General features: G+C 59.5%; 1 protein-coding gene across 1 annotated transcript in view; it reads right to left on the minus strand.

The window, feature by feature from the left end:
• Positions 1 to 14,568, minus strand: part of PRRX2 (paired related homeobox 2) — a 41,364-nt gene extending 26,796 nt beyond the window's left edge. The window contains exon 1 of the mRNA XM_054584844.1: positions 14,316 to 14,568. Coding sequence (XP_054440819.1) covers positions 14,316 to 14,568 — 253 coding nt within the window. The remainder of the gene's footprint in view (positions 1 to 14,315) is intronic.
• Between the last annotated feature and the right edge of the window lie 7,577 nt (positions 14,569 to 22,145).

Genomic DNA, 22,145 nt, shown 5'->3' on the forward strand with positions numbered 1-22,145 from the left:
TGCCCAGTGTCCGCTCATACTAGGGGCTCAGGAAATACACGCCGAGCGGAGGGGCCCCCGCTGCTCACCTGGGAAATGGGACCGCTGAGAGCCTGGGAGGACGGGGGAGCACAAGGCTTAGGCTGCAGCGGGGGCCCCGTCAGGAGGGACAATTGGCTCCCGTTAGAAAGGGGGTTCCAGCAGGGCCTCCCTGTGGACAGTGACTTCACCCAACGAAGTGACCGTGATAATGGCATGGCAGGCACTGGCACAGCGGGGAGGAGGGCAGGATGGGGACCATAGTCCGAGGCCTCCACGGTGGAGCTGGAAGCCAGGGCCCCTCCCTGGGGGGTCCCGACCCTGCCCTGGTGGCCCGGCTTTTGTCTGCTGTGTCCAAGGCTGAGTAGCACTGAAGACACCCAGGCAGCCCCCCAGATGGACGTGGCCCTGCTGAGAGAGGCATGGGGACACAGCCCGCACCCCCTGCCCCCTCCATTCTCACCCAGATGTGCCAACAGACAGTGGAAATAGACAAGCCCCAGCCCACACTGCCCCGCCCTGGGGTGGGGCCGGGGTAGAGGGAGACTCTTGCCTTAACCTGGAGCTAGTTTGGGCTGGAACCCTTCGCCGTGCGGGGAGAGGAGGGACCTGGGGACCAGCCGCTGCCAGGGTGCGGCCGGGTCTTCCGCCCGCCCGCGCCGAGGAAACTGCCCATGAGCTGCCATAACAGCGACAGCAGCAGTGGGCCAGGCACGGGGACTGTGCCAAGTGCCGCCTCTGTCTGCTTCCTCCCAACCCACGTGTCATGGTCTCCACTTTACAGGTGAAGAAACCGAGACCCAGAAAGGGGAAGCCCCTTGCCCCAGGGAACAAACTAGGGTGAGTCGGACTCACTGGCCCAGCTTGGGCCCTCCTCTCCCTGGGGTCCCTCTGGCCCATGAGGGGGTGCCAGCCCTTGGCCACACTCCCCAGAGCTGCTGCCTTTCTGACCAGGACCGTGCCTCCTCCTCAGGGACTGGCCTGTCCCTGAGGTCCCCACAGGGCAGCCTTGCTCTCCCAACCTTGGCCATTGATCCCGATTTGAAGGAAGCAGCAAATAGTGGCCATGACGCCCCCAGAGCCCGAGAAGCTGCCATGGAACTCTGCGGCGCCCCGGGATCCCCTGCAGGGCCCTGAGCTGCCCCGGGGTGCCGGAGGCGGAGCACGCCGCCTCGGGCCTCTCTGGTCTGGGTGATGGCTTTCCCCTCTCCTCCCTGACTGGGCTTCATCCCACGCGGTCCACAAACTGACATTTCCAGCGGGTCCCAGTTCTGGGCCAGGAGGTGGGGAAGCAGCGAGCTGGCACCCGTGGCGGTGGACCCAATAGGCTTGCTTGTTTCCCTGGCACCTCAAGCTGCATGCACTTCCTTGCCACCTGCCTCCACACACGCTGGGCTACCTGATCTTCCTGGACCCTGCTTCCAGTGGCCGCTTGGACACGGGCGTCCTGGGCAGAGGAAGAAGCCCGCACGGGGCGGGGGAGCCAGCGTCAAGATCAGCTCTCCCGCGAGTGCGGACCCCATGCGGAATGGGCTTTGCTGGAGCCCAGGATCGGCTGAGTTCAAGATGTGTGCATGTTTGTGTGTGCATGAGTGTACTGGTGCATTGTGTGTGTGATGCACATGTAGGCATGTATAAGTGAGCATGTATGTGTGTGCACACATATGTGTGTTGTAGACAGGTGGCGAGAACCCGTCTGTGGTCCCTGAGGGAGCATATCTGAATATCTCAGCCTTCCTCCCTGAGCCATATTATCCATAGACCTCCTAGAAGTTGCAATTAACCACTAATTTGAATTTTTAACCTCAAGTACCACATTATAAAAATAACTGTGTTGTGTTTTATAGGCGGCATTTGTCATGAAATTATGCATGGTTACTATTTGTGCCACAGAAAATAAAGCAAGATGCTCCTCTGTCACGGGAGGGGTCGGCGGTCCCTCCAGGCTGGGCTGCAGTGAGCCAACGCCGGCTGTCCTGAGCATGAGGGGCCGCAGGTCTCCGCACGCAGCTGCGCGGGCACGGGGCTGGGTCTTGCGCGTGCGCGCGGGGTTCGGGGCGGGGCGCGGGGGGGCGGTGCAGATGGCGACCGGGGCTGGAGAGCCTGTCTCTGTTGGGAACGCCTAGGTATCAGCAGAGGCCACTGGGGCCAGCTCCCGGAACCCAGAACCCGTCCCGATCTCAGCTCCGCCTCCCGGGGGGCCTCGGGAAGCTCTCCCGCTGCGGTTTCCCCATCTGTGAAGAGGGCTTCACAGTCTTAACCAGTGCACCTGCCTCTCCCGTTCAAGTGTCAAGGAGAGTGAAACGGAGAACAAACCGGTGCTGAGAGGGCGCCCCCCGGGGCCAGGCGGGTGAAGAGCCGAGCCCCCACTCACGTGATGTCGTCAGCTCCTCTGAACCACCCAGGACCCTGGGTCTCTCACTTACCCACTTTGCAGAGAAGGAATTGAGGCTCAGAGAAGTGAGACCTCTTCTCTTTTCCAAGATCACCCACTAAGTGGAGGTGAGGCCGGAGCCAGGATCCCACAGCTAAGCCAGGCCGCTCCCAGCCACATGACCTGCCGCGAGAAGGCCTGGAGCCCCTGGACCTGACTCTCTGCTTCCATGCCTGAGTCACCCTCCAGCTGCCTGGGGGGCGTGGGGGTGACCCTGTCCCAGCCGGCCTGGGTCGGGGAGACGCCTGGTGTCTGCCCAGCACCTCGGCTCTGCTGGGAGCACATCTCTCCCCCCACCCTTCCTAAACCAGCCTGGAGGGTCGGGGTGAGGTCGGAGTGAGCACAGTGCAGGGTCCAGGCCACCGGGGTGAGAGCCACACAGGGGACGAGGGCCTAAGGCCCAGCGCCCCCACGCCTTCAGTACACAGCCCGTCTTCCTGGGCCTCAGCTGCCTCACCGGGAAAACGGGGCCACAGGCTGCTGACCACCGAGAGTGTCCGAGAGGGATTCCGAGATGATCCCCGCACAGGGCGTAGCACACAGCAGGTGCACAATAAATGGTCTGCCACTTGGTGACAATGCTGACGATGACACTGATGAAGATGAGCATGCCCAAACGCCACTCCCACCCCAGGCTCTCAGCTGCAAGCAGCCCGAACTCCCTCCGTCCCTCCAGGGAAGCGGCCCTGCCGTGGGGCCGCCGGGGCCTGCCGTCCTCATCCTGCAGCGGGTCTGCCAGCGAAGCCCCGTCTCGGGGCTGCTGTGCACCCGTGGAACGAGCCCTAGCGTTGGGCCCGTGACGCCGGCACAGCCGCCCTGCGACAGATTGGCGAGCACGGCACTGGGCACGGGGCCTGCTTGGGCCCTCGTTCTGAGCGGCCCCAGAGCCTCCCCTCCCCGACCTGGAACCCCAGACCTCAGGGCGGCCGGGCTGGGGGCAGCCAGCTGGGGCTGGCGGTCAGCTTCTTTGGAGAGGAAGAAACCCCAGGAGACACCGGGCAGTCGGGACACAACCGCCGTCCCCAGTTAGCCATTCACTTCCCAAGTGACCGGGAACACTTGCTCACCAAGGGCACTGTGGGGAGGGCCTGGGTGCTCCGGGAGCCCCAAACACCCACGGGCACACAGGACGCATTCTCAGTGTTCTCAGTACAGAGTCTGCGAGGCTGGAACCAGCCCTCGGCCCTCGGGCCTCCCCCACCGTGCACCCACCCAGCCCTCCGCTCCTGGGACAGCCAAGTCCTCGCTCCCCTCTGAGCCTCTAAGGCTACTGCTCCCTCCCGCTGGAGCAGCGTCCCAGCCTCTCCCTCTGGCTAACACCACTTATCTTTCCAGTCTCTCTTGAAAGTCTGCTTCCTCCAGGAAGCCTTCCCTGAAGCCCAGGCTAGGTAAGGAGGCCTATTATCTGTTCTCCTAGCAGCCAGGACGTCTTCTTAGCAGGAGCCACACCTCCCTTGCTCCCTGCTGGGCTCCCAGTATTCAGCCCTCAGCCTGGCACTGAGTGGGTGCTTAACAACTACTTGCGGAAGGAAAGAGGAAAGGGCTCATGGGGTGCCACCCCTTTGTTCCTCCCTAGAGGCAGAGGCCAGTCCTTGAAAAGGCAGCCTCCCACCCCCAGCTCTGTTTGGCCTCAGATCTGAAGTCACTGCAATATCAGCGGTTGCCTGTAACCAACAGTCCCGCATTTGGCTGCATTAGACCTTCGCCTTCTCTCTTTTCCTTCCCAGAGAAACCAGAGCAGCCGTTTCTACTTCTTGTCTCCATCAATTTCCCGCTTGCAGCCCTGACACTCTCCTCGCCCGCCCGGTGTGGTGGCCATCGTAGTGGCCGGGCAGCGGACTCTGCCGGAGAGACCGGCCTTCCAATTAAAGTATGAGGTCTCTCGGAAACACGAGACCCCCGAAGGCACGGGCCCCTCCCCGGCCGCCGCCCCAGTCCCTCCGTCCCGGCACAGCCCCCTGCCCTTCTGCTCGGGGTCAAGCTTTGCACAGGGTGTCCCTGGAAACGTGGCACCTTCCTCAGGGCACCGCAGAGGTTTCCAGGTGAGAACCAGGCAGGCAGGAGGCACAGTCCCCCCCCGGCAGGACACAGTGGCTTCTGGCAAGAGGGCACCGAGCAGCGCCTTGAGCATCTGGGGACCCTGCACAGGGTGGCCGGTGTTACCTGGGCTCTGGGGATCATTGCATGTTTCCTGGGTGACCTTGGACAAGTCATTTCGCCTTTCTGAGCCTCAGTTCCCTCATCCGTAAGATGGGGATAATGCTCTTCCTGCTCCGCACCCTGCTTAGGGGCTGGGCCTCACCTGCCCACACCTGGGCACGGAACGGACAAATGAATGAATGAATGAATGGGTGAATGAATGAACCCCATGCAGTTTTCTTGGAATAAAAAAAAAAACAAGACATATGTTGGAAGGGGAGAAGCAGGCAGAATTTCACACGCCGTCTCTTTAGGGAAGACAAAAAGGCCAGTTTTCTGTAGCTTTATCGAAAGAGAGAAACTGGGAACAAAGTACCAGTTGGTCCTTTCCCCCACCTCTGGGGTGTTTTTCTGGACATCCCTCCCTAGTCTGGGATGCCCTTCTTTCTCCCGGCCAGGCCCCCCCGAGCTGTGGGTGGTGGTTCGGGCCCCCCAGGCTCCCAAGCCCGGGGGTAGTGGTGGGGGCTTCCTGGCCCCAGCGAGGGACAGAGCAGCCCGCCCGCCGTCTCTCGAAGGCGAGCTCACCCTCTGCCGCCGGCCAGGGCCGGGCCGTGCAGACCCATTCCTGTGTCCGCCCACTCGGCATGCCGCTGCCCTCTGCTCCTCTCTGCTCTGCTCCTCTCAGGATCAGGAAAGGGGGTTGAATCTGGGGGTTCCCTGCCTGCTGTGCCACCCTGGGCAAGTGCTTAACCTCTCTGAGCCTCAGCTTCCCCATCTCTAATCATAACAGCAGAAACCCTTTCTGAGCACTTCTCATGTGTTCAGCTACTCTGCTCCCGTCACCTCTTACAATCCTTAAAACCGCCCTGCAAGCAGGCACGGGAAATCTTCTCAGGTGACAAACAAGACTCGGAGAGAAGAAACTGTCAAGGTCCCACAGCTGGTCAGGTGGTGGCCGAGATGCCACCGTCCAGGGCACGGTCCCTGCACAAACAGGCGCTAGCTGACTGGATCACGTCCGCGAGAAGAGGGGGCTGAGTGACTCAGAGTGAGTCAGAGGAGGGGGACCCCCAGGTCCCACCGGGTGCCGGGGGAGGCCCAGGAGAGGGGGGGTGCCAGCCTCTCCCGAGGGCCCTGCACCCCCTGGGGTGGGGGCGGGCAAACCCTGAGCCCTGCCTGGCCGGGCTGCCCGCTGGCTGGACCAGCTGCCCACGGCACCATCTTGAGAGCATTAGGGGCTGCTGTGAACAGCTGTTTTCTGTTACGTGTTATTTGTTAGTCTAATGAAAGGAGGTGCACTCGCTTTCAAGACCTCTGCGTTCTGCGGGCTTTTATATGGGAGGCCGGCGCGGAGCTCTGGCGGCCAGAGGAGGCCCGCGGCCCCTGCCAGGCGCGCCCGGCGGCTCGGCTTTGATTCCGAGGTTTGCAGCCATCCGCGTGGTAATTCCAGCTCTGGTTAAATGTCATTTTTAATAACGCCATCCCTGGCGTGTAAACGTCTGTGCCCACGGCAAGAGGGAAGGCCAGGAGGGGAGGCCAGCGGTGGGGGAGGACAGCCGGGGAGGCGTGGGGGGAGGCTGAGGACAATACCTGGGCGAGGTGACCGCCCCCCTGGGGGCCGTGGGCGCCCCACCCCAGGGAACCGCTTCCAGGGGAGCCTGCAGGGTGTGGGGGGCAGGGCGAATGGGAGGGCAGGGCGGGTGAGGGGCCAGAGAGGAGCAGGCAGACAGGATGCTGGGAGGGGGCTTTCCAGTGACAGGAGTGACAGGGAACCTCACCCAGCAGCGAGGCTTCTGACCACCCCCACCGCCGCCACCCTGGCAGCTAGAGGGTGTCAGGATGCTTGGGGGGACAGAGAGAGATCTTCCCTAATGAACACCCACTTCGTTCCAACTCTCTAGGCTCCTGTGGTGTGGCTGGTACTCAGTAGGCACCCAATGAATGCGGGTGGATGGCCAAGAACCATTGCCCTCTCCTAGACCGACCCAGCAGGGCAGCTTCCTGCACGAAGGCAGGCCTCTGGGAACGCTGGCGGGGACACCGAGGCTCGGACCAGTGACTGAGTCACAGTGGCGGGGACACCGAGGCTCGGACCAGTGACTGAGTCACAGGGCAGGACGAGTTGCAGTTTCCTGACTCCACGTGGGAGCCCCTCCCACTGTCTCCTGGGCAGCAACGTCCCGGGAGGTGCCATACTCCCGCCTTGTCAGTTTTCAAGTAATCGAGGCTCTTGCTCAGCTCCGGGACAGAGGGGCCCTCTGCGGAAGCTTCCAGGTCTCCAGTCCCTAGGCCTCCTGCGTTTCATTGCCCCACACCCAGGACCTCCTCCAAAGGCTGCCAGGCAGCCCCCGTGCACCTCTCGGGCCTCGGGGTCCCAGCTCCTTGGCTGCTCTTAACTCGTCGCCCCCGCTCCCTCCCAACCCCTTCCACTGCCCCCCAAACCGGAAGGCCCCCATCCCACGCACAGAAAAGCAGAGCGATCACCAAGAGGGACCAAAAATAATGTCTTCCAGAGCCTGCTTCATTTTTAGGATGCAATAAAAGTTATCATTAGCCCTAAAAGGCCCCCTGTGAACGGTGTCCTCTCATCGTGGTGGCCCCTCGGAGCCAGGCTGGGAACAAGAGCTTCCCAGATGTGGAGGGAACACGGGGCAAAGAGGCAGCAAGAGCACTCGGGCCTTTTTAACGACTTTCATTCCCAGGACATCTTGAGATTCCACTCCGGGTTCTGGCTGGGCAGGCTCTGCCCTGAGCTCTGGGGAGGCCCCGCCTCTTCCTGGCAGCGGCTTTCTCCCTGCTCCTCTCCTCGTGGGCCAGAGAGCGCCCTGCCACAGGCCCCTGCCCTGCGTCCCCTCACCTAGCTTCTGGAGGCTGGCGGGCACCCTGTCTCCTGGCCTGTGCTCAGCATGGGAGCCGGCTGAGACAACTTTCCCCAGCTCCCCCTGTCTAAACAGGAAGCTCCCACGGCGCTCTCCGACTCACCACCTCACCAGAGGCACTTAACCCTTGGCCCCGGCCACCGTGATGTGGCAGCTCATCCAGGCATTAGCTGCCTGCGGCCACTCTGGCCATTAAAAGCTTGGCCTTGATTTTGGGGCCAGGCGGGAGCCCTCATGATGCAGAGTGTGTGTGTGTGTGTGTGTGTGTGGGGGGGGTTGTGTGTGTCTGTGAGCCTGGGAAAGCCAGTCCACCATGTGTTCCCCAAATGCCAGCCCACGACAAGCTCTCACCGACCTACCACGAAATGAGAAAAATCGGGGCGACATGCGAGTTTTGTTTTGTTAAGCTGAATTAAGTCAGTTTTGAGCACCATTCTTGACTCTGAGATGAAGATGCTAAAAGGTTCTTTCTTGCATAAACAGATGGGGCCACAAGATGGTAGCTGTTGTGAGTGAATGCTTTTCTTGGCAACTTTTGTCACTGCCCACTCTCTGCCAGTTCCCCTAAGTGCCGGGGAATTTCACCCGGGCCTGAAATCTGGAAGTGTGGGAAGGAGGTAGGAGCTCAAGGCCTGACACATAGTCGGCTTAAAAAGTGATGGATGAATGAATGAATGGACGGATGGATGAGGGGGGATGGGCTGGGGGGGCTGGGAAAGGGGGCCTGTCCTAGAGATGCCCTTCAGAGTCAGGGACCCTCCACAGGTCTCCCATGTCAGCTTGCAGAGAATGAGAGAGGCCATTCGGATGTTTCTGGGTGGAAGAAGATCAGAACTTGCCTCATACTCATACTTTTCAATGCGCCCAAAGTCTGGCAGTCCCCAGGCCATCCCTCACAGGCCTGTGACCCAGGCAGGGACCTCAAGGAGACCCCTCCCCTGGCTGCCTCATGGTGCCCCGGTGCGGGCGTGGGTATCGCTGGCCAGGCCACCCAGCACGTGGGCGGGGCTTGCAGGGCGGCTTCGGACGGTGCTGGAGAGTGAGCGCTTCAGAGCAGGACGGGCCCGGGAACGTGTGACCCTGGCAAGTGGCTCAACTCTGACCCGTCCTTTCCCTCTTCATAAAATGGGGACAATAAAAGGACCGGCTCCCGTGGTTAGAGGCGGGACAAGGAGGGGTGAGGCCTGGGGCGTCCCGGCCAGCTCGAAGTGAGCGCTTGGCCTGCGAGGGCTGTGGTCACGGTCACCCTGCCGCTTTTCGTCCCCCAAACCAACCTTGGCTCAAGTCAAGTCTCCCAACGAAGTGGAGAGGCTTCCCCCCGCCCCCCACTCCCCCACCTAAATGCGGAGCTGTGCACGAGGAAGCGGCCTGGCCTTGGGAGCCTTCCGTCTTTCCCAGCTGGTGGGACCTTGGGCAAGTTGCTTTGCTTCCCCGGGCCTCCCCAAAAGTAGGGGTGTTAATCCCTAACCCTGCCCGACTGCCAGGGCTGCTGTGAGCACCTCTCTCCAAGAGCTGCCACGAGCACCTGCTGTGTGGTAGGCACGGTCTCCCGCGCCCACTCAAGGCTCGCCACGCCGGTGAGAGACTTCGCTGTGCAGTGGTCCCATTTCATAGAGAGCAACACAGAGCCTTAAGGTGTTTTTCAGGTCTCAAGGGTGGTGTGTAAGCATGGTGTCAGCATGACCACCACTGCTCCAAAGTGACTTTCCCAGAGTCTCCCGGGAGGGATAGTGGCAGCTCCAGCTCTGCTGAGCTCCGGCCCACAGGGAAGGGTGTTGGAGGGGTGCTCGCTCATCCCGGACTCCTGTGCCAGGCCCCCAAGCTCTGCCCAAATGATCCATCGGCTGGAGATGCAAGATCACCCTGGAACCCTGAACAGACAGCAGAGAAGCAGGCCAGTGGCCCCTCTCCCACCAGCCCCGGGAGCCAGCCGTTCTTCGCTAATCAGCTTCTAGGCCCGCTTCCTGGGCCTCTCACTCACCAACCCCCTTGCTCTGCACAGGAGCTGAGGGACACCCAGTCACCTGTCGGAAGGTCCACACCCCCCTCAGGACCCATCACAGGGCATTTTCTGAACCTGGATCAGCTTGTGACGAGGGACAGGAAGCAGCTCCCAAACAGCGGTGCACTGTGTGGCACGGTTTTGGGGGCGGGGGTGGGGTGGGGACTGAGAAGCGATTGACATGCCCAAAGTCACACATAGAGAGGACAGCGAAAGCCAGGACCAGAACTGGGAGGTCCTGATTCCCCATCCGCGGCTCCTTCACTGCAGATGGCTCTGCCCACCCCACTGCTCCCCCACCCCCTGAAAATGGGTAACGGGGAAGGAAGGAGGGAAGAAGGTGGAGGCAAGGAAAGCAGGTGTGTCATTAAAAGGCTCGGTTCTGAAGAAACCCTTTTGTCTTTCCCCCACCAGCCCCGCTCCTGTCTGGCCTGCCAGCCTCCTCCCGTCTGCCTCCCGTCTCCCTCCTCCACAGCCCCGCGGGCGCCCGCCTTAAATCTGAAGTCCGCTATGGAAACCAGTATAGAGGCTCCTTTAAAAATTAAGCAACAGAATTACCATAGGATCCGGCACTTCTGCTTCTGGGTATGTGTGTACCCAAAAGCACCGACAGTGGATCGGACAGATGCCTGTACACCCGTGTGCCCAGCAACAGCATTCACAATCGTCAACGGTGGAAACAACCCAGGCGTCCGCCAACCGGTGATGGGTGAACAAAATGTGGCTGTGCACACAACGGGGTGCCGTTCGTTTTAAAAAGGAAGGCAATCCCGACACCTGCTACCACACGGATGACCCCTGAGGACATGATGCTGTGAAATAAGCCAGAAGGACAAATACTGTGTGAGTCCACATATATGAGGTCCCTAAAGTGTCACCTAGAGCATCAAATTCATAGGGACAGAAAGAAGAATCGGCCGGGGGGGGGGAGTGGGGGCGCCAGGGAGTGGAGGAGGGGAATCAGTGGTTAATGGGGACAGAGTTTAGGGAAATGAAAGTTTTTGGAGATGAATGCTGGTGACGGTAGCGCAACAACGTGAGTGCATTTAAATGCCCCCGAGCTGTACGCTTAAAAAGGATAACTCTTAATTTAACTCTCTTTTACCACTATAAAAAATTTAAAAATTGAAAGCAAGTCTCCCAGTCTTTGGAACTCAGTGGTCCCTTCAGGTCCACTACACAGACACCAAGCCCTGCCCGCCGGCCCCTGGGAGCGGGGGAGGTCTGCACCCCCAAGCGACCCACCCTTGGCTTCCCGTCATCAGGTGGCAGATGTGGCTCAGGGGGCGGGTCCTCCAAGGGACCCCAACCAGCCTCCCGAGCCCACCCCCTGCTCAGCCATGCCCTCGGGCCGCAGGCAGGCTCCCCGCTGTCCTGAGTCTCAGGCAGGCAGGCAGGCAGGCAGGCGGACCTGCTAGGTTTTCTGAAACAGGTACCAGCCCTGCTCTGGGGCGGCCCCTCCGCCTGGGCTGGGGGCTGCTCCCCGCTGGCTCCCCGGCTTTGTTTATTTTCTCAGTGTGTCTGCATCTCTGTTTCCGCCCTGCCCACAGGAGGGAATGCTTTCAAGAAAATCTCCGTTATTAATGTGGTTTCTTTTGTTGTAAGTCATTGCAAAGGCAGCAAACGAGGGTTTATTTTCCTAACGTGCTTGGCATAGCTCAGCGCCCCGGCGCAGACCTCAGCGTTTGACTTGGGAGGAACCCGAGACCCCGGTTTGCTCTGAGTCACCGGCGAAGCCACAGCCTTCCCGGCCAGTGCTGGGGGAGCCTGGTCTGGGAAAACCATTGGTAAGAATACGCTGTATCTACCGTGGGCTTTGTGAAAACAAAAGAGTAAGAAATATGTTTAAAAAATGTTTGGGCCTGCTAACCTGGCAGGTTGAAAATATATCAATTTTCTAACTCATTAGCTTCCCTATTGGTTCTTATTTTTCCAATAGGAGACACCCCTTCTCTTTGGTGGCAGTCTCTTTCTTTAGGCTGGAAATATCTCCAGAAGCCACAAGATATCCCACTTGCAAGCTTGTCCAAATCCCCAGTGAGGGGCCAGGGCTCCCTGAGGGCCCAGGACTCGGGGACAAAGTCACAGCCCAGGGCCCACGCCTTCTGGCCTGGGGTCCAGGGTCCTGGCAGGTGCCCCAGGGGTTGGCTGCCTACTTGGGGTCCAGTGATGCTGGCTGGGCCCATCAGGAAGCGGTCCCTGCTCCCCGGCCATTGGAGGCATCTGGACTGGGAATTCAGTCAATGGCAGGAGAGGGGACAGGGGGCACCTGAGAGGGAAGGACCGCAGGCAGCTGGCGCCTCCCGGCCCACCTTCTGTCTGCAGGCCTGGACCCAGGGGACCAGCCCGGGACTCTCGCAGGCCTGGAACAGCCACGGGGCACCCTGCCCCTGCCCCAGGGTCTCTCTCCTGGCAGCGGGCACCCCTGGAATGCGCCCAGCTGGCCTCTGGAGGTGCTTGACTCTACATTAAACATTTGGGTTTCATGGGCTAGTGATTTGTTTTCAATCTGATGCATGAGTATAGCATTACCTCCTTTTAATTTTGCCAAGGCATTAACATAAAACAATCTGCAGTTATTATCTCCATTTCTTAAAAAGGTGTGTCTTAACACTAACAATGAGTAGGAAAGATAGAACCCTAGTAATGCAACAGTATCCTTTAAACTGGAGTTTTTAGCTTCCTGGACAAGTCCTCATGTTGCCCAGGTTGCTTCAATTTGCAGGGGCTTGGAAAGGCTGCGTCCGCTGCGCGGGGCCGGGCCAGGCCTACAAGGCCAGAGCTGGACGTAAGCGCCTTGCGGACCTGGCTCCGCCTGTGGCCCCCAGGCTCTGACCTCCGGGGCAGGCCGGCTGCTGCCCTGGGGCCCGTCCCACCTGACTGTGTACCCAGCGTGTCCGCTGTCCCCAGCACCTGGGTATTCCCAGTGTGCGCAAGCTCGTCCTCAGGGAAAGGCTGGGAAGCCCCCCAGATGCTCGCAGAGGGTTGCCCAGCCGCAGGGGCTGTAGAGAAGGCCCGCCACCCAACCTGGTACCTGGGCGCTGCTGTGGCCCCGGCCACGCACCTGTGTCCCCAGGCGACATGGGCCGTTCTCCCCAGGAAAACCCTCCATGGGAGACTGCCTGTGATGTGTCCAGGAGAAGCAAAGCCTGGCCCCGTGGCCAGGGGCCGGGGTGGACATGCGCACCGGTCCCCTGGCCAGGCCTCCTTCCAGCCTTCCAATCACTCCCGCGCCCTTCTCTTCTCCTCTCCCCTCCCTTTCCTCCCTTCCTTCTTGGGTTTATCTTCCATTTGCTCTCCTCTTCACTCCCCTGGGGCCCCCCATTCATCAGGGTGAAACCAGTGACCAGCTGCCCTCCAACGAGACCTGCGATCGTGGGACAAACTGAGGATGGCAGCGTGCCCCCTTCCATGCCAGAGGGCACCCCGCTTTACCCCTGGCCCAAACCAGACACCTCCCTTCCACTCTTCCATCAGGGTGCCCTTAGCTCCCAGGGATGGGTCTGTCCGCTTCATGTTTACTCCAGAGGGTGAAGAGAGGGGTCAGCCCGCTGTGGCTGGTGGGCGGCGAATGCCACCGAGAGGGAGCCAGCGGCCGCCGGACACAGCTGGCACCAGCCGGGCACTCCCTGAGCCGCAGGCACGCTCCAGGTGACCCCCACCCCCAACGCGCACACACATGCCCCCAACCAGGGTTCAGAAGAGGCTGCAGGCCCCGCCGCACTCCCCGCACCTCCTGTCATCTGAGGAGCAGGGCATGCTGCCAGCCAGCGGGGCTCCCCTGAGACCTGGAGGCTGGCGCAGGAAGTGGGGGTCCCCGGGAGGCCAGTGGGAGGGCGGCTGGAATCTGGTGGTGGGTGACTCTTAAAGGCCCAGAGCGTCCCACAGGCTAGCCTGTGCTCCAGAGCTGGGGGACGGGACAGGGGTCCCAGCCCGCCCCACCTCCTCTTCAGCGTGTGGGTGAGCGGTGGGGACTTGGGTGCCCCCATTCATGACACTGCCCAGGGCTGGATCTTTGCTTTATCTTCCTTTTCTGCCCTTGCTGCCCCTCCCACTTCTTACCAAGGACTCAGGGCCCTTCCAACCAGTGTGACTTTTTTGAAAAAAGCCACTTGGGTGGGTTGTTTGTTTTTAAAGCCCCTTCCTGATGACCTTTAACCTTATCAGGAAAAAAGAGGCCTAGCTGGCTCTTTAGGGCTGGGACATTCCGCCCAGGGAACTGCTAGTGGGCCAGGCTGGAGGTGGGGGCAGGCCCCCGCACCCCGCCAAGGAACCCGAGTCTTAAGGAGACCTAGGAGCAGCTGGGGTGGCGTCACGGAGGGAGGGGGGCAGAGTCTGAACGCCGATTGTGTGGCTTGGTCTCTTTGCTCCTTGGAAGCCTCAGTTTCCCCAGCTGTTTAATCACATCCACTTTCCCAGGCTGCTTGGGAGTGGGGGACCGCGGGGGCTGCTCCGGGGCTGGGCCCAAAGGCAGCCAACCTCCTCCCCAACCCCCTTGACTTGAGAGGGCTGTGGCCAAAGGGCGGCCCCTCCCGAATGTAAAGCCCTGGTCACCGCAGCCCACCCCATCCCGAAAGACAACCTCCGCTGTGGCCGCGGGGCCGCCAGTCCCACGGCGCCCGCGGGGCGCCCGAACCCCCGGGAGGTCCCGCCACACGCAGCGTCTCCGCCAGTGCCCTGCTCCTTCGCAGCCTGGGATCCGGCAGCCCGCACGCCCCGCATCGCTGCCTGCCGCGTGCGCGCTCCTGGGGCCCCGCGAGCCCCCGGCCTCGGCCCCCGCGGGCCCGGGGCCCCGCGTCCCGCTCCCACGCCCCCGGGCCGCGCCCGCCAGGCCCGCACTCACCGTCCTGCGGCGCCGCCTCGCTGCCGCTGCTGCCCCCGGACGGTTCCCGCGCCGCGCCCTCCCGCGCCTCGGCCCCCGCGGGACGCGCCGCCAGCCGCCCGGCCGCCGCCACCTCCTCCAGGTCCAGGAGGTGGCTCACCGTGAAGTTCTTGCGCGCCTGGGCGCAGTCGCCGGGCCCCAGCGCGGAGGGCGGCGGCGGCCCCGGGCCCAGCGCCGGCTTGTCCACGGCGAAGGCGGCGGCCGCGCTGTCCATGCCCGCGAGCCGCCCCGGGGTCGCCGGCCGGGTCGCCGGCGGGGTCGCAGCCAGCGCGCCCCGCCGCCCCGCGCTCTGCCCGGCTCCGGCCGCCTCCTGGCTCCGTGGCCACCCGGCCCGCCCGGCGCTGACGTCGGGGGAACCAACTTTCCTCCCTCCCCTCCTCTGCCTCCTCGCTCTCTCCCGAGTTGCTAACACACGAGCTGCTCCGGCCACACGCCCCTTCTTGAAGCAAACCTCGCCCGGCCTCTCCTCCTGCCCCTCCCCCCCGCCCCTCGGGCTGCGGGCAGGGAGGGGGTCCCGCGCGAGTCCGGCTGGCGGCTGGGGGCGGGGAGAGGGGGCAGGAGAAAGGGTGTCGCCCTTCCCACCCACATTTCAAGGAGCGGGAAACTTCAGTGTTGTGTTGTTGTTGTTGTTGTTGTTGTTGTTTTTAACCCCCCAACAAGTGTGGGGGGGCGATAGTGGAGGGGTTAGCAGCCTCCCCCTCCATTTACAGATTCCTCCGCAGGGGTGCGGGGAGCGACTCGGAGAGCGGACAGGGAAGATCCGGACCCCCCAGCTCCACCCTCACCGCCCCACCCCCCGGCGCCCCCACACGGTCCCTGGCTTGACAGAAAGACTCGGAGGCCCGCCGCGCCCGCCTCGCCCGGCACTAGGCGCTCTTCCCCAGAAAGCCCCGCACTCTCAAGCTCCCGGCGCATGCACCGCCCCACCCAACACCCCTCGGAGCCCACCCCCACGAGGCCCCAGGCCCTCCCCAAGGAGAACCAAGCTGGGCACGAAGCGGGTCCCTGCTGAATTCCTAGAGGATAGACAGCCAGACGACAGCCAGACTGACAGATGGGTGACAGGGAGAGAGAGGGGCGGGCTCTGGCCTCTGCTCCTGTTTTTGTTTTTAGAGGGAAGCTCAGAAAAGTGGCCCCTGGTGGCCGAGCTGACTCTGTGCTCTCCGGATGCCACAGGTCTTCCCCCAGGAGGGGGCCGGTGGCCCTGTCCGCCTGCAGAGCCCTAATGTCACCGCATGGAAAAGAAGGCCGCCAGGAGGACTTCAGCATTTCCTTTCTGGGCTCCCGCACAGACACCCGCCCCGCAGGCAAGCCTGAAGTCCTGCAGGCCGGCCGCATGGGGTCAGTTTTCCCCGCACAGGAATACCCCCCGCGGTGAGGCCGAGTGTCCCCCCCCCCGCAAGTGACAGGCCGCAGCAGTCCGTGGGGGCACACGGGTGGGGAGGTTGTGGGTCCTTCGGGGAAAGCTGCCCCAAAGAGCCAGCCTGGGTGCCGGCACCTCCCCAGCGCTCCTGCCCGCGGTTCGTGTGGCCGGACAGCCCCCCGCGGGACTGGGCAGGGTGGGCCCACGACTCGGCCCGGGGACTGTCTGGGGGGGCCTCGCCCCTGGCAGAGCACCCAGCAAGCCCAGAGCAGGGGCTTTTGTCCCGGTGTTCAGGACAGCTTTGGTGCCGGAGACAAGGTTCCGGGCCCCACTCTGTCCTGCATGGCTGGGGGACCCCAAACACGTCACCTTCCCTTTCGGACCCCAGCTTCTCCCTTAGAGAACAGACCAATAAAGTACTATCTCCCGGGCACGTGGGGACTCTGTCCCTGGGGAACCCCTGGGCCCATGGCCGAGCGCATAGAGCGGGTACTGTCAGCATAGGCCTGTGGAGCAGGAAAGGGCCCGAGAGATCCTGTGCGTCCCATTCCCATGGAGGACAGATGGAGAAACTGAGGCCGAAAGGCAGAGGCTCCTTCTAGAGCCGGGGAGGGCCATTGAAAAGGCTTGGCCCAAGCCTTTTCATTGTACAGGCTGGTAAAGCGAGGCCCAGAGCTGGAGAACAGGGTGCCGGGGTCCGTCGCCGAGACTAGCGGCCGCAGCGGCCTCCTCCGTCCATTCAGGCATTCGCTGGTCTGCGTGTGGGATGAGGGGATACCCTGCTCCTCTGTGGGGTGACGGGGCTCTGGCTCCGGCCTCCTGGGTTCCAATCCAGACCTCGCAGCTCCGAGCTGTGGACCGTAGCCACCCACTTAGCTTCTGCCCCTCTCGGTGTCTCCTCTGCACAATGGGCAGGTAGGCGGATGAAGTAAGTTGACACATGCGGGCACTTGGTGCTTAGTGAGCACTCAGTAAGTGTTCGTTAGCATTTTTAAACATCTGTTTCCAAGAAACAGCGCAGGGCAGTGATGGGAAACTTAGACTTCAGAGCTGGTGAGGTGGGTTTGAAGGAGTTCACTGCCATTTCCTAGCTGTGTGGTCCTGGGGGGCTGCGGAGGGGGGCCACTCGCTGGTCACTTCTGAGTCTGACCTATCCTCTGTGCAACGGGATGACAAAGAGACCCACCCAAAAGGATTCCTGCGAATTTGGCTCTGTAATTATTGTTGTTATTATTGAGTTGTTACCATCCTTGCCAGCCCCAGGTTGGGGGCGGGGTGGTGCAGGGATGGCCGGTGGGGACAACAGGCTGAGACCGCGGTACCAAAACTCAGCCCTTGACGAAGAGCCTGGCCCCTCACAGCCTGGAAACGCACCCAGCACAACTCCAGGGAACCCAAGGATGAGAGGACTCGCTACCCCAAAGGGAGGCAGCTAAAAACTGAGTAACTGGCTCTGGGGTTTAGGTAAACCGTACGATGCTAACCCCATGTGGGGAATGAAGGGAAAATAGGGTCCTAGTTTGGAACCTCTCAGTTCAACAAATGTTTATGGGACGGAGTCCCGCTCTAGGTCGGGGGTGGGGGAGTGGAACAGAGGGGGCCGAGAGGGCCCCTGTTCCCCGGAGGGAAGTCCATGCATGGGTGGCCCCGTTGGAGATTGGGCACTGGAAGTGACCGTGGGTGCATATTTGCTCTAGTCTCAAACACAGCCTGCTAAGCAATAAGAGAAAACAAGCAAAATAAGGCAAAAAGTGAACTTTTCTTTTGACAGAAGCAATATGGTTGTTGTGGATTTTAGAAAACATAGTAAAATTACAAAAATAAAACTCACACATCCCACTCCCAGAGATCTCTGACACATAGTAGGTATTCTGTACATTTTTAAAACTTGGTTCAATGCCAGAGATGGAAGAGAATCATCCATTCATTCAATATTGAATTAAAGACCTGAAAAAGCAATAATGCAAGAAAGAGGGCTTTTAGAACATATCGTTCAATTCTGGAGTGTATCTTCCTAGCTTATATCTATATTCTAGAGATACAGATATTAGAATGGAGAGATAGCCACAAGTATTACAAGCTGAAGCATGTTGTACCAACTTTTTAATAATTGCTTCCTGCGTCATTGGTCTTGTCCACCACTGCTTTTAATGAAAGCCTAGTGATACACCACTCCCTATTGCTATTCAGCCATAGTTATTTTCTTGATAATAAATAACTATAAGTAGGGTATCTGGATGCGGTAGGCAAATGAAAGCCTCCCAAAGATGTCCACCACATAAGCCCCAGGACAGGTGAACATGCCAAAGCAGAAGTTGGGTAGCAGATGGAATCAAGGCTGCCTGTCAGGCGCCGCTAAGAGCGGGAGACCGCGCCCTGGCGGGTGTGGCTCAGAGGGTTGAGTGTTGTCTTGCAAACTAAAGGGTCGCCGGGTCGATTTCCGGTCAGGGCACATGCCTCGATTGCGGGCCAGGCCCCTGGTTGGAGGTGTGCAAGAGGCAACCAATTGATGTTTCATTGCCTGTCTTTCCTTGTCCCTCCCTCTCCCTCTCTCTTTAAAAATAAAGCAGAAATAGAGGACCAGTGGGTCTGAGCAACAGAAAGTTAAAAAAGAAAAGAATAGGAGATCATTTTAGATGAACTGGGGGGGTGGCCAGTGTAATCACAAGCGTCCTTAAAAGTGGAAGAGAGAGGGACATCAGGGTGAGAAAGACGTTGCCGGCTTTGAAGGTGGAGGAAGGTGAGAAATGCGGGCAGCCTCGAGAAGCTGGAAAAGGCAAGAAAACAGATTCTTCCCTAGAGCCTCAGACAGAAATGCAGGCTGCCCACGCCCCATTGGAGGAGGGGGGGTGTTCTGATCTCCAGCACCCTGAGATAATGCATTTGTGTTGTTTTGAAACATTAGCTTTGTGATAATTTGTTACAGCAGTAAAAAGACAACAAACACACTGGGTCAAAGATTCTGCAAAAGATTTGAGACTTTTGATGATGTTGTGGTAGAGCCTCCAGAAATGTATCCATTTCTACCTCTGGCAGGGCCTCCGCCAGCTTACTAGTAGGAGCTCCTTTGTTTATGTGTGTATTTCTACTGACAGCATTTTTATGCTTTTATTTAGCACAAATAAAAGAGCACTTGACAGTGCACATGAGCGTCTACAGGCTTTCATCATTAGCCTGGCATTGGGACCGGTGACTGATGGCGGGTGGGCTGCCCTTCAGAGAGCTTTGCAGTTCTTAGAGGATACATTGAGAGCCATCCCACAGCATAAGATTTGTTGCACAGCAGCGACTTTGTTACTTCCTGCTCCTTGACATTGCAATTCTTAGAGGAAACATTGTAGCAACATTGGGAGCAATTGCACAGAGTAAGATTTGTTGCACATCAATGGCATTGTCACTTCCTGCTCCTTGACATTGTGGACCAGGAACTTCCGGAAGGCAATGGGTAGCATGTGTTTTGTTTTCTTATTACTCCCGTCACCACCGTTAGACATGGAGAACAGGCCCTTGAGTCTTCTCGGCACCCTGTTGTCAGTGCCTCTGGGTCTCTGCCAGTTAGGCTTAATTTTGATCTTCTTGGTTCTCTCCGTGACGATCTGAGGCTGCGTGGGGGCTCTAAAGGCGGTGTGACGCCGAGTTGGGGCTGGCTGCTGTCTCCGCAGGCAGCGCAGACGAGGAATGGTAATAACGATTGATTTTTAATTTCAAAAGGCATTTCCTTGTCCTAATCTCCATACCTTGAATTATATCTGAAGGGTTTTTTTTTTTTTTGTATTTCATAGTCACTTGCATTTCTTATTTGTAAAAGTCTATGTACATTCACTACCCATTTCTGTGCTAGAATGGTCCTCTTCTCTTTATTTCTTATGGAGTTATAGTAGCATCGGTCTTTTTTCTTTCTTTCTTTTAATTTTTTGGAGAGAAGGGAACAGAGGGAGAAAAAGAGGGAGAGAAACATTGATTGGTTACCTCTCGCACACGTCCTGACCGGGGGACAAACCCACAACCCAGGCATGCGTCCTGACCAGGAATTGAACCAGCAACCTTCTGCTTTGCAGGACGATGCCCAACCCACAGAGCTACACCTGTCAGGGCTACATTAGTGCCCTTCTTTAGCCATGACAACTTCTGCAAGACACTTGACTGCCAGTCACTCGAGGACCAGGCCCGCTTCACAGATGCAGAGACCGAGACCAAGCGCACCATGGAACCCTGCAGCCGCTCCGGGCCACCCCCGCAGCCACCGTGGCCGCACACCCAAGAGCCCCTATGGAAGGGGACAGGTAAGCAGGGGTAGCAACTGAGGCACACCGGCCAAACTGTGTTCACTACCGCTTGTCTGGGGAATTACGTCTGGGAAACACCGAGACCAAGGCGACTCAGACGTTACCCGGCAAGACCGTGACAGATCACAGGGTTCTGTAAATATTGTGTCAGGCTGCGGTCACAGCGGGGTGCCCCGCTCATCCCAGACCCCGGTCCACCCTGTGGGAAGCAGAGATGGGCCCGACAGGGCAGGGCATCTGTCTCTCTCCCTCAGCTTGCTGCCCCAAAGTGTCCCAGCCTCAGTTTCCTTTCTGAGCATCTCTTGCGGAAGTGACTGGCTCTCAGCTCTTGGCAAGGGGTGAAATATCATACCCCTTTGAAAAATGTTTCAGAGCAGGGGCTCATGTTTAATGAGCCTTACTGTAGGCTAGGCGATGCACGGAACCACATTGTCTCACAGCGTCTTCACAATTACCCTGCGAGACGGAGGAACTGAGACTCGGAGAGCTTAAGCTCTGTGCCCCGGTAAGTTTTCCAGGCTCCTAACCACCACACCAAGCTGTTCCATGAGAATTTAGGGCTGGGAAGTTATTTGTTTCTCCTGAAGAATTACAGTCTCTCCGAAAAAATTAAATAAAGAATGAAATGAGATTTGGGCAACCCATTGCATTTCCCTTTTTGCCTTGGCTACCAGGAAACCCACAGCTAATGTTAAGACATAATCACAGTAACTCTGTATCTGTCCCGGTGGCAAGCCTGTGTGTTAGCTTCTCTTTTCTTCTCCTATCATGTGACTTTTTGTTTTCCTGGGTTTTGTTTTCACTCTTTTTGAGGCCATAGCTCTGCGTTGGCACTTTTCCGGCAGCGACATTGACTGGGTCACTTAACCCAGCTGGGTTTCCCTCTCTGGAAATTGGACATAACAATGGCACCAACCTCGCAGAGTTGTCATGAGACTCAAGCAAAGTGATTCATGTGAACAAAAAGCCTAGCACAAGCTCAGCACATTGGAAATAGTCAATACACATCATCTAGGGGTGTGAAAAAGGCTTCGGTAAAGCCAGAGCAGAGAGAGCCTGTCCCCCGTGGGAAGACTCAGCTGGCTTTGTGGCTGGCCCTGCTGTGGACCTACTGTGGGACTCTGGGCCATGAGCTTCCCTCTCTGAGCCTCGGCTTCCCACCTGTAAGCTGCCTGCTCTGTCCTTTCCCCTCTGTGTCCTAAAGCCTGCACAGGAGGAGAGAAGAGCGGTGAGGCAGGCCCTGCCCTGCGCATAGCAGGGCTCCCTGTACATGCCGAATGGCTGTGATCAGATTCCCCTTTGCTCAGGAAACGCCGAGCCTGCATGGTGACCTGTTCCTGGGCCAGTGCCAGGATGACATGAAGGCAAATCTGGGGTCCTGAAGAGGCAGAAGGGCTGGACAGGCCTGGATCCGCGTCCCAGCCGAACGACAAGCCCCTGTGGAGACCTACTGTGTGCAGGGCTTCCGGCCGGCGGAGCTTGGTGTCCATGGGTATGTTACGTTCTAGACACGTGCTTCCCCGTTGCTGTCCTCAGGGGCTCAGGCTTCGCAGGGAGGCGGTCCTGAACGACTCACTCCACAGCTACCGATTGAGCGCCCGCTGTGTACTGAGGCACCGTGGGTGAGCGCCAGGCCCCAAACCCTGAGAGGACTGTCCGAGGAGAGGCTGTGATCCTGCCACGACAGCCGGGACCCCAGAGTCTAACCTCGAAAGGGCTGCTCCCTCTGGTGCATCAAAGACGTCCAAGCTGTGGGCGTCGGGTTCCCGGGACTGACGTGACTCCCGAGACGACCCTTGTTGAACTGCCTCCTGTGACAGGTGGAGAGACTGAGGCCCAAAGGGAAAAGGACCAGGCCCTCTATAGCTGTCCAGGATTTTCTGGGGAACTGCTCTCTTGTCCTGCCTTCCCCGGGAATCAGAGGGAGGGTCGGCGGGTGAGGGTGCTGGTTGGGCCCAGGGGAGCTTCGCGGCCCTGCCGTAGCCCCTCCAGGCCGGCGGCATCTTCCCCCAGTTCCTCTGCGGTGAGTGGCGGGAGCCGTGCGCCCTCCGAGGCTCTTGCTGTACGCACTGTACGGCACGGGGCACGGGTGATGGGCACAAGGGTGGCTGAGGACCAGGCAGGGCTGAGGGGCGGGGACGA

This window comes from Pteronotus mesoamericanus, unplaced genomic scaffold, assembly GCF_021234165.1.
Source record: "Pteronotus mesoamericanus isolate MK-2021 breed Mesoamerican mustached bat unplaced genomic scaffold, CSHL_Meso_final contig_78, whole genome shotgun sequence".
Classification (NCBI taxonomy): Eukaryota; Metazoa; Chordata; class Mammalia; order Chiroptera; family Mormoopidae; genus Pteronotus; species Pteronotus mesoamericanus.